This window comes from Doryrhamphus excisus, linkage group LG13 (genome assembly GCF_037039965.1).
Source record: "Doryrhamphus excisus strain RoL-2023G ecotype Guam linkage group LG13, RoL_Dexc_Guam_v1.1, whole genome shotgun sequence".
Taxonomy (NCBI): domain Eukaryota; kingdom Metazoa; phylum Chordata; class Actinopteri; order Syngnathiformes; family Syngnathidae; genus Doryrhamphus; species Doryrhamphus excisus.
In genome coordinates this window covers 15,094,941-15,107,880 of record NC_136369.1, presented here as the reverse complement: position 1 = coordinate 15,107,880, position 12,940 = coordinate 15,094,941, and the positions used below count along the sequence as shown (strand labels likewise).

Here is a 12,940-nt window from a genome sequence, read left to right as displayed (position 1 = left end):
GGCCATGTTTTGAAGTAGCGACATGGAGCCTGGCCCAGCTCTGTGTTTTTAAGAGGTCACTGCTCACACTCACTAACTAGCACATACTCACTGACAGACAGAACTGCATGGGTGCAGACTGAAGTATTAGTTTTATCATATCATGCAGGTGCTTACTGTATGTGATGCTTTCTTGATGTTAGTCATGGATTATTGGTTATGTTTATGTGACAACAACCTGGTAAAAACAAGACTTTCACCTACGGCTGACATTCTCAAAATGTTTGGTCACACAGACCTGCAAGAATGATGCTGCAATATGCATGCCAGACCACTAGTTGGCAGTGTTACTTGAAGGTGACATAATCATACACGCACCGGAATGTGCATGGAAAATAACAGTTGTTTTGGTAATGGTTAAATGGTAATGGTTTAATTTCATTTGAACATGCATCAGATTACAATTAAGTGCATCACATAATCAGTTCACAGTTCCACAGTTTTCAGAAACTTCCAAGTTATTTTTAAATACTTTTTCGTGCTCCAAAATGCAAAACAAGCCAAAAAATACCCCTAATTATGCTTTTTTTGTGTTCTTTTAATAAACTTAAAAAGTGTTGGCCTACGGCTAATGCTTGTGGCATCAGTTAAGCCCAAAAACATTTATTTCCTGGTCAAATTTTTAGTTAGGGATATTCTAGCGGGAAATAACACATGACAGTAGTACTGTAAGAAGTTGTTAGAGATATTAATAGGGAGGTCTGAAGTCTGTGAGGTCTGATCTTTTTTCAAAAAGACATTTTTTAGATGCAAATGTATTACTGTTTTGCAAATGTATTACTGTTTTGAACGTATATTTTTTTGAGAAGCCAAAATGTTTACTTAAATGGCCCCACAAACTAACCGGAACTACGTTCCTCATCACTGAAATCTGACCAGAACTCTTGGTACAATATAGGGTCACCGTTGATGCACTACACTGATGGGCATGTCATACAACTTAATGTCAGAATATCTGAACTATGCCTTTAATAAACTGAATATTTTCTTAGAGCATAGAAAACGTGTTTGACTTTCTAAATACTGTTTTACAGTACAGTACAGTACAGTACAATACAGTATTAGAGCCCTATAGACATGAAATAACACCCCTATAGTCATCTTTACACTCCTGTTATTCTTTGTTTACACCGCATTACGCAACTGTTATGTGCCAGCTGTGAGATCACTGCAGAGAGATAAGACACAGTCACTAAATGTATTTAATCTAAATATAGACATTCTAAAAGTATAGTGGGGAAGCCGGGCAAAGTAAGAAACCAAAAACCTACCACTTCCACACAAAACGGGAGGAAAGCTTGTTTTCTCTCTAGCATGTCAGACATGCTCCACTCCATGGAGTGTTAAGGTAATGTAATGTAAAGCAATGTCTGATCATTAATGTTGCCAGAAGGGCGGACTTCCTTATATGGTTCATAGTTAGGAAGTACTTCGGGCATGTGACCAATCACAGCGGACTAGGTTTTGGCAAGAAGCACAAATGAAAGGAAATACAGCTGGAATAAGTGCAGATTCTGCTAAATCCAAAATGTTTTCAGTTCAGGTTATTGTGTGTAGCTGCTCTACAGGAGACCACAACTCAAAACAAGGGGTCGAAAAAAGAGCATAATAGATCCTCTTTAAGACTCCGCAGATACCTTGAATTTATTTTTGTTTTTATTTTAGTCCTGTGTTATTTATCCCTGTGAGGTAAAGGATGCTGAATAATACCATCCACAATAAAAGCAGCAGCAATCGTATCACAGAATAACCTCAGTGTGGAGGGAATTGTCTGTAGAAAAACAAAAAAAAAATGCCCTGGTTAGCAAGCAGATGGCCCCAGTGACGCACACTGTTGTGTGTGTAAGAGAGAGCGAGACAGAGGGATGCTTGTGGCTTTGTGTCTATCTATTTTATGTTGTTCAACCAGATCAATACGGAGAAAATGAATTTATTTATTTATTCTATTAAAAAGACACATTTCAAAATATCCCTTTCTTAATAATCTGAAATGGAAAGAAGTTTTTTTTTTTTTTCCGGATACAATTGTCAGTTACATTTTTAATGGAGAATGGCAAATGTTCTGATGTCTTTTTTTTTCTGTGCCGTTATTGAACTGAGCTAAATAATGCAGCCTGGGGTTGTTGTGTCATAGCAATTTCCCACAGCTCATGTTGTTGAGACTGAACCAACGCTGCTGGTTACAGCTAAGCAGTGAAATCCATTTTGCTTCAACATGCCATGAATCAACACATTCTTATCAATCTATCCATCCATTCTAATTCCTATTTCGAGTTATGTGTGTGTCACACTAAGCTTGAGACACGGGTGGTAGGAAGACAGACTGACAGACAGATGGATGGACAAACTCAGCGTCCAAACCCGCAGCAGGTTCAACACAGCCGAGACATTCAATCTGGAAAGTACTCAGCATCAGAAGTGCGGTTGCTCTTTTCTACATTTCCACGTCTTCATTATACGTACACACACATAATGAAGTACAGCGACACTGGAACAACTCCAAGTATCAAATGGATGCACTCAAAGAAGACTGGGCTTCCTGTCACAAAGAAATTATGCAGTCTTTGTCGATAAAATCAAACAAGTACTGTGCTAGTACTAGTGAGTTGCACAACTGCTTCGAACTGCATAAGAGGACACAGACAGTATTGACATACTAGTGTCACCCGTACAGACTGTACCTGTGGCTGTCATCATCAAAACAGAACATGAATGTGAAAGTGTGGACTCAAGTACTGGGGTTATAGAACTACAGTAAAGTCTCGTTATATCGATATTCTCGGGAGTTGGAAAAAATACCGATATAACCGGACTATCCATATATCCGATCCTGCGCCGAACTGCATTAAATGTGGGCGGATCTTTGATATGGCATGTAATTTTCTCCTTGAGTTCATGGATTGCGTATCTAGCATGCTTTTGTACTACAATAAATTTTGTACTACAGTAAATAAAAATAAACTTACGCTGTAGTGATTACCGGTTACCGGGACATAATTCACCCCGGAACTATCGATAGGGAAGGTGTTGCCACCCGGAGGGGTAGGCGCGAGGGACGGGTGTTTTCCGCTGTGTGTGCTGCACTCTGGTGGTGGAAGTGTGAAAAATAAAGTTGACTGGAAGCAGCCGTTCGCCGTGTTCTTTTTTGGTATTGAAATCCTTAAGCAAAGATTGATTTAAGCTGCTTTTGTATCGATATAAGCAGACCAAATTGGCTGGCGGGAGATGAAAAGGGCATCGTAGTAACCGGATTATCATAATAACCGTGTATCGTACTAACAGAGCTAATTATATCATAAAAGACTAGGAATTTGCCGGGAAATGAAAATAGTATCGTAATAAGTAGTCATTTGTTTTAACCGATATCGATATAACGAGACTTTACTGTACTTCAAATTCTAAACTCACATATTCAAACAATTCACGGTGTCTGCAGGGTTTTGAAAAGTAGTAAAAGGTAAAATTGCCAGAATAAAGGCAATTAATTAAAATTGAGAGATGAACATTTTGTATAACGATTATTGTGACATACGTATATAGTAATCTCTTGCACTTCAACTTAAGATTTTGCTTCAATCTCTCACAGTATTCAAAAATATAGTAATAAATAATGCTGTCTCGCGGTTAAATAAGCCCTATTATTCATTTAAGCAATTTTTATGTATTTTCTCCAAGCATAAAATGGTTAAACTCCACACTGGTCTTGGTACTGTAATGTTCGGTGAGACGCACAACACTCAATCGTCAGAACAGGCTTTTATTGCAGGTTTGAATTATCTCCCAACTGCTACAATAATCCCCAATAAAAACTCGAGCTACTCTTGCGGCCGTAACTCAAACCGAGTTAAAAATCAACTCTGACCCCTTGATGCCAATTCCTGTCCATCGCCCCACAATACATTTATAGCAACACACATGAGCTTGAGTCTTATTTATGACTTAAATGGCTTATTTACTTTTATTATGTCTACTATATTTGGTAATACAAGCGGAAAGGTGATTATATGGGTGGTATTTCATGTCTAATAATATTTAAAAAAAACATATTTAGAAGCTTGTAAACAGGTTATAAATGCTGTAACTATGAAAAATTAGCAACGTTGGTCTTTAGCTGCACCGAAAACAAAAAAAATACTCAAGAAAATACGCAATTCTAACATATGAAAAAATACTTTTTGGCTGCCACAGTAGAGTAGAACTTTTTATAGTCTAAAAAATAGGAAATGTATAATAGGGACCCTTTATACAGTTTGTGTATCTCTATAATGTTTGTCATATAACAAATACACATTACAGTGTTAGTTGTTTTTGAAAGTCTGAGATCGATTAAATTAAAGACATTTTTGAGTTATTCCTGCTTGAGACAGACTGTCAGAAAGACTTAGTTTACATGCGTGTGGACCTCTTGTCATTCAGTAATGGATTCATAAAGCCGAATTCATGATTGTCTGCCATGAAAAGCATGGAAATGAGAAAAATATGTTTCCATACAGCCGCCATTCATTAAAGCCAATGACAAACATTCGCTGTTCTTTTCCTCTTGAGTGAAGTGGAAATGGGATGTTGTGTGTCATCTTTCCATACCATGAAGATCTCACAGAAGGAAATGCTTGGCCGAGATTGTGAAAACAAGAAAAGCCGTGCCGGTCATCCTCCAGACAGGAGGAGGATGGAACAGTCTTGATGAACACGCATGCACTAAATTCAAACCATACCCGAGTTTGACATCACATCGTTTTCCAAAGACCAAACACGTTGTTTACTGTTGTTCTCCATCGCTGTAGTTCCTCGAAGCCCGAAAGCGAGGTGTGAGGATGTGACGTTTGTATATCTCCTAAAGCATCAGAAACGTATAGAATGTGTGCAATGTGTGGAAGGTGTCAAAAACAGTTTGTAGTGAGTCACCTAGTTGCAATGCTGCCAACGTGAGAAGATGCAAGGATGGTTTTTAGCCTTTGTTGGAAAGGGGACACCTCGTCAAAAGATGACATGCTATTATTAGCTGTTGGGAGTAATGCAAAAACAACAATTAACTGTTTTAAGGTGGTGGCTGCTTACATGTATTGATTGTATCTGTATTAGGTTTTCATTGTTTATTACACTTGTTGGTACACTGCCAAAACAGAAATCCAAGAAAGCTTAAATATATTAAATTAAAGTTTTTTGCTCCTTTCTGATTTCTTTTTTGCATCTTACTTAATGACAACCTAACACAAAATGCAGTTTTTAAATGAAACTTTTTAATTATTAAAAGCGTTGGGACTCCCATAAACCACTATGAAGGACATTATCCACAAATGGCGAAATCATGGAACAGTAGTGAACCTTCCCAGGAATGGCGGGCCAACCAAAATGACCCCAAGAGCGCGGCCTTTTGGACTCATCCAAAAGGTCACAAAAGACCCCACAACAACATCCAAAGAACTAAAGGCCTCACTTGCCGTAGTTAAGGTCAGTTCATGACTCCACCATAAGAACGACAATGGGCAAAAATGGCTTGCATGGCCATGCAGCAACATCTTGATGATACCCAAGACTTTTGTGAAAAAACTGGTCTGACGAGATAAAAGTTCCCATTACATTTGGCGTGAAAGTCACGCCACATTTCAGAAAAAGAACAGAAAAAGAACCATGAATTCTTCTGCCAAAAAATCCTAAAGGAATATGTTCAGCCATCTTTTTGGGACCTCAAAACAAACTTGGGTTCTGCAGCAGGACAATGACTCAAGACAAACCAGCAAGTCCACCTCTGAATGGCTGAAGATATACAAAATGCAAACTTTGGAGTGACCTAGTCCAAGTCCTGACCTGAATCCTATTGATATGCTGTGGCATGACCTTAAAAAAGGCGTTTCATACTGGAAAAACCTTCAATTTGGCTGAATGACAACAATTCAGCAAAGATGAGTGGGCCGATATTCCTCCACAGCTCTGTAAGAGACTCATTGCAAGTTTATCACAAACGCTTGATTGCAGTTGTTGCTTATAAGAGTAGTCCAGTTATAAAGTTTAGGTTTGGATTTGTTTCTCCCTTAATACAGTAAACCTCGGATATATTGGATTCAATTGTTCCCACTGGTTTTGTCCGATATAAGCGAAATCCGTTATATGCGTATACCGGAAAATGTCAGTTTTACGCATGTATCGGATTTATATCCGGTATATGCGTAAATCGGATTTTATCCGTTATAAAAAGGCACTTCCTTGACTATGTTTCCAATATACCTGGACGCGCAGGCAACGCTGCAAATGACGTCTTATAGCGGCCTGTCACGATTCGGCGAATCGGAGCGCCACGATGCGGCCATCCGATATATACGAGGGAAATTTAATGGAAATGCATTGGAACGGGACTGGAGATTTTGTCCGAAATGGGCGAAATCCGTTATAAAAAAATCCGATATATGCAATGAATTTTTATTGGAAATGCATTACAGAAAAATTGGTTCCTTTTTATCTGTCCGTTGTGAGCGAATTTCCAATATATCCGAGTCCGATATATCCGAGGTTTACTGTAATACAAAGTGTAAATTAAAAACTGCATTTTGTGTTGCCATTCACTAACAGTTTAATATTTAAGTGTGACAAACATGCAAAACAATATATAAAAAAGACATCAGGAAGGGGTCAAAAGATACATCAGCAAAGATGGTGCACTTTTCCCCCAGTTTGTGAGATGTTTGGTTAAAAATAAACCTGACCGTCCAACCAGAAAGGCTGTACTCGAATTGTAACGTCGCAATGTATAGTAACTCATCTGTAAAGCATAGCAAATATTACGTCTGGTCACTGATGATTCAATCACCTTTTTTGGAACGTCGTGATTCTTGATTCTCTTATCTGAAGTCTTAAGTAGTTGACCTTAGCTGCAACTGTGGGTGCGTATTTTCTTATAGTATATTTAACATGCAGGGAGGCCCCCCCCCTCATCCCCCGCTGCCAGTCATCTGTAGAGGATCTCCCTCCGGCTGAGGCATAGCGAGACACGGGGAAGCATTTTTGTGTGCATTGTACCAGTAAATGTGAGACAGCAAAGCAACAGTAAATGAAACTCAGCTACACTTGTGGTTTTTTTTCATCTCAAATTTCTGTTGGTGGTGTCAAATGTCGCTAAGCATCTTTTACCTAAGAATTAAAACGGGCAAACACGGGATCCTCTAAAGGTAAACGTGTTGCTTTTATGTGTCAATTTTATTTTGAAGCTATTGAAGGAAGTTGCTGTGTAACTAGATAGTTGTTATGTTGCTTTTGGGTACTTTTTAAATTTCACTTATGGGTCAAAATAAGTAGACTTAAGCGGCTTCCATTGTTTTTTTATTCCTATTTGGTCAGATTGGGCAAATCCAAACAATGAGTTGAATTAATTACTATAAACCTTGGAGAGCAGGGGTGTCCAAACTTTTTCCACAGGTGGCCATATAGTGAAAAATAAACGGATATAAGTTCTGTGTATTTAAAGAAAAAATGCATTTCAGGTTTGTGATATAGGTCAAAAAGCATACTATTATTCATACAAACTTTGGGCTTTGCGACTTCCTATATTTTGACTTTTATTACTTTTTTTTTTTTTTTACCATTTTACCAAATTTCCAATATTTCTTTAAAATATGAAAATATTCATTCATTTTCTACCGCTTATCCTCACGAGGGTCGCGGGAATGCTGGAGCCTATCCCAGCTGCCTTCAGGCGAGAGGCGGGGTACACCCTGGACTGGTCGCCAGCCAATCACAGGGCACATATAGACAAACAACCATTCACACTCACATTCATACCTATGGACAATTTGGAGTCGCCAATTAACCTAGCATGTTTTTGGAATGTGGGAGGAAACCGGAGTACCCGGAGAAAACCCACGCATGCACGGGGAGAACATGCAAACTCCACACAGAGATGGCCGAGGGTGGAATTGAACTTGGGTCTCCTAGCTGTATGGCTTGCACGCTAACCACTCTCCGCCGTGCAGCCTAAAATATGACTTCTTCTTCTTGATATTTTGACTTTGTTTTTTTTCCATTTTACAACCATTTCAATGTTCTTCTTTTTCTTCTGGTAATTTTGACTTTATTGTCATAACTAACTTTGTTATGTTTCTCATCACAATGTTTCAATATTTCAACTTTGTTATTAAAATGTTATTTTTTCCTCATATCAAATTATTCTCGTAAAAATACAAACATTTTCTATTTTTAATATTTTGACCTCATTCTTGTAAAATTAGTGCTAATTTTTCCATTTTTGCAATGTTTTTGGTTTTAAGATTTCTACATTTTAAGACAGAAATGTCATCAGTTCAGGGGAAAAGTGGTCACGGAGCATTTTTATCAGAACACAGGGTGAATCATATGTCAGTGTCATGGCTCACACCTTTGTTTAGACACCAAATTGTTGCCCCCCCCCCACCTCCCGTGACCTTTTTCATCACTTCCATCCACTATGTTGTTCTTTAATTACAAGCAACTTCCGATGCTCTTTTAATTCACTTGACGTGATTTAGGAGCGTCGTCGTGTACAACGCAAGAAAGTTGTTGTTAGCTGGAGCAACCGTTGTTAGCTCAGCAGTTGTTAGCGGAGAGTGTGGTCGTGTTGACATGGGGAAGGAAGAGCCTCCCACGCCAACAGGATGATGTGACTGATGGTGGCCACACACAAGAAGCATGTGCACGTCAAGAAAGGCACAAGGAGGTGAAAAACACACCAGGCAAATGATTGATGTGACTTAGAGCATTGCAGTAACTCATCGTTTTGATGTATTTCAATGTAATATGTACATCCATGTTGCTTAATCCTTTGTATATTTTAATAATTATATTATTTCTTAATTGTATGATAATAATCATTCATTTGTACGGATTAGCAATTTTTGTATCAACATTTAGTATGTTTTATACATCTATTTTTGTATAATTATAGATATAATTTTTATGCATTCATTAATTTGTTCATTTGTAAGGGTGTCATAATATTAGCAGGAAAAATAACATTTTAGTCACAGAAAGTTTAAATATTAATGAAAAATATGTTTTCAAAGTTAAAGTAATATTGTGAGAAACAAAACAGAAGGTTATATTTTTGGGAAAATTAGGTTGGGGAAAAGATGTAATATTGTTATATTTTGGGGGAAAATTAGGTTGGAGAAAAGTTATAATCTTATGGGAATAACGTCATAATGTTTAAAACAAAATGTATGAAGATTTTTGGAAAAAGAAATTTAAAAATAAAAAAAAATGAAATAAAGAAAAAATTAACTTTTTAGAAACATTAAATTAAAAAAACAAACTAAAAATAAAATAAAGAAAAAATGCATGAAGATTTTTGGAAAACGAAATTTAAAAATAAAAAAAATGAAATAAAGAAAAAATTAACTTTTTAGAAACAGAAATTAAAAAAACAAACTAAAAATAAAATAAAGAAAAAATGCATGAAGATTTTTGGAAAGAAACAAGTAAAAAAAAATTTAATTTAAAAAAATGTATGAAAATGTTTACACACAGAAATAAAAACCAAAAAAGAAAATAAAAGAAAAAAAGTATGAAGATTTTACAAGTAAAGATAAAAATAAAATTTTAAAAAATGTATGACGATTTTTAGAAACAAAAAATGTTTTAAATAAAATAAGGAAAAAATGCACAATGATTTTAGAAACAGAAATAAACAAAATTAAAAGAAAAAAATAAAGATTTTTTTAAAATAAATTAAACAATTAATAAATAAGGATACAATAAAATAAAGAAAAAATTTATGATGGTTTTTGGAAAAAAGATTTAATTAAATTAAAAAAACAGCAAAATACGGGGTGAAAAAAAGAGCATCGACTGAAGTTCATATCAGTAACACGCTTTCCCGATTTTTTTTTTCGTAACACGATTTTTTTTTTTGAAATATATAACTTGCTAGCATATCTTCACCCTAGTCAAATAATGGCCTAAGTCATATTTTCCAAAAGCCCCAAAAGACAAGAGAAGGCATAACCTGTACTGGACCCCGGGGGTCATAACGAGCATGGTTCTTTCTACCAAGGATTTAGCCAAAGAGACGTCCAGCATTGTCAAGTCATGATTTGGGCCAAAAAAATGGATACGACAAAGGCCGTATCCAAATATCATATGGCCCTTCAATATGTGGCTCTCGGTGGTAAAAGTCTGAACACCCAGACATGATATTTGTTGTCACATTATCATTTTCATCATGCTTCACTGCTGCCCGTCATTGTCTCTTTTTGTAAAGGCCAAGTCGACAAATACGTTGCATGTTTTCACATGCACGTGCGGCGTCCAGGCGTTTGTGGGGTTGTATTCCTCATTCCGCAGAAACGCTTGTTTGTGTGTGTGTGTGACACCAAAAGAATGTGTGGGTTCCCTCACAGGTTTGCACACGTGGACAGTCGTGACAGATAAGTCGTGTTTGGTCTGTCCCTCCAACACGTGTTCGCGAACCAAACCGGTCGGTCCGGCTGCACCGTACGCAGACGTAACATACATCCAGTACAACGTGTAAAGAAGACAAACACTCCACGTATGCAGACAGGAAATGCAAATATGACTGGGTGATGTTTAGCAGGCAAGGAACCATATTTGGTTACTTGGCTAGAGTACAAAACAGTGGAACCATGTGACCTCTTTATGCCAATCGGAGCAGTTGAGTTTGGCAATTTATTGCATTTTCTTTGTGCAAATAAAGTCAAAATATTAGAAGAAAGATGGAATTTTATGACAAAAAAAATGCCAAAATGTTGGAATATTACAAGAATGTCCTATTACAATTAAATTATGAAAATTGAGTCAAAAATTACAAGTACAGGCAATACAAATTTGCGAGAGAAAAAGATGGAATATTACCAGATATTGTGTAAAAATAGATTACATAATTGCATAAACAGCATAGAAAATGAATGGATGGGGATGCAATGCTGCCTCTGTCCACCAGAGGAGCCCAGAGCCCAGAGGGAGGCTGACGTCATTGCAGCACCGATGAATGTTTTTTCATTTTAAACTTGTACTGGTGCTTTTTGTATATTTCTCAGGTATTCGTTTTGAGTATTAAGCTGTTGTGTGATGAGTTTAGTGTTCAGTGAGTTTTATATTGTTATACAGTACGTATATAACCACAAATGGGTTGAAAAGCTTGTTGTGAGTGCACGGATAGCTTGTGAAAAAAAAGTGCTATAGTTACCTCACGACTAGTATTTAAACAATTAGTAGTATTTCTGACGTAAAGGAGATAGGAAAAAAGAAAAGAAAAAGTAGCGGCTTATATATCAGAATTTATGGTAGTCACACATTTGAGTAAAAACTTTGAAGTCTTACAACAAAAAGTCATAAGAGAAAAATGTTTAGAGAAAGCTGGAATTTGTAAAAGTTTGAAAATGTGTGTGAAAAGTGTTTTTTTGTGTTCCACCAAGGTGGTTTGACCCGAACGTAGCGCCATACAGCCCTCTGCTGGTCACTTAAGTGTACTGCAGCTGTACTGCAGCTTTACACTCATGTTTGTGTCTTTTGTGTTTTTCCTTACAGTGAACGAGATCATCGGCAGAGACATGTCCCAGTCCCCCAACACCCACGACCCCACCCAGACAGCACACAGCCAGTCGTAGCTAAGCCCCGCCCCCACCCTACCCCCCCATGGACCAGCCAGGTCTTGCTGGTGGTGGATGCAGTGGGTCAAGAGGTCAAGGAAGGGACAGAAATTGTCTTTCGGCAGACAGTGACATTCAGCCGGACTGATGAAAAGGAGAAGAACAATTCCAACAACATCAGGGTACTTCAAGTCCCATAATGCAACACAAGCCTGAGAATGCAAACATCAGCAAAATATGACTTTATACCAAAATCAAAACAGTCCTGCTTGATCAGAGCCTTCACAAATCAACAAATCATTTAGTTCCGCAATTATTGGAACCCAGCCTGCAACATTCCGCATCCAGTGTACAGTAGGTCTCAGGACGCCGACCGTGTCCCTTCCTTACATCAGACGGGAAGACAAATAACTGCCTTATTAGTCATAATACTACTACTATTATTATTATTATTATTATTATGACCATGTAGCAGCACCTATCCATTCTTACGCCAGTCCTTTAAAGAGACAACCTCTATGTGCAATAATGCAATAACCCCCCCCCCCTAAAAAAAACCTCCCTAGTGTGCCTTATCAATACCAACTTTGTCCATTTGAGAAAGAAAGTACTACAAGTACTACAAGTACTACAAGTACTACACAACAACGTCCACAGATCAACATCATCTTCCACATCCCAAACTTGGAAAAAGGAAGCCTCAGTGTTTACATGACTTTGACTTATTGGTAGAAGACACTATTGGCTTCATTCATATATACTTATATACATATATACACCTATATATATACTATATAGGTATATACCTATACCTATATATATATACATATACCTATATACATATATACATATATACAGACACTTGAACACAAACTACCTACCACGGAGTATTAGGGCCACATTGGAAACTGGAACAACTTGGCTATGTGGAGGGGGCGGGGTGAGGGAGAAGGGAGAATTTACGACTTTATTCTTGTAATTTTACGACTTTATTCCCACACGCAAATTTTCCTAAAATTCAGACCTTTTTTTACGACGTCTCTTTTCTCGTACATTCACGACTTTATTCTTGAAAATTTAAATGTACAACTTTTTCGGGTAAAATTCTGACTCTATTCTCGTAAATGTACGACTTTATTTTCGTAAATTTAAATGTACGACTTTTTCTTGTACAATTCTGACTTTATTCTCCTAAAAGTGCGACTTTATTCTCGTAAATGTACGACTTTATTTTCGTAAATTTAAATGTACGACTTTTTCTTGTAAAAGTCTGACTTTATTCTCGTAAATGTACGACTTTATTCTTGTAAACATACGACTTTATTCTC

The 12,940-nt window shown here is 37.1% G+C and overlaps 1 protein-coding gene across 1 annotated transcript in view; it reads left to right on the top strand.

The window, feature by feature from the left end:
* Positions 1-12,395, top strand: part of nfatc3a (nuclear factor of activated T cells 3a) — a 51,235-nt gene extending 38,840 nt beyond the window's left edge. The window contains exon 10 of the mRNA XM_058088489.2: positions 11,551-12,395. Within this exon, the coding sequence (XP_057944472.2) occupies positions 11,551-11,630 (80 nt within the window). The 3' untranslated portion in view covers positions 11,631-12,395. The remainder of the gene's footprint in view (positions 1-11,550) is intronic.
* The last annotated feature ends 545 nt before the right edge of the window (positions 12,396-12,940 follow it).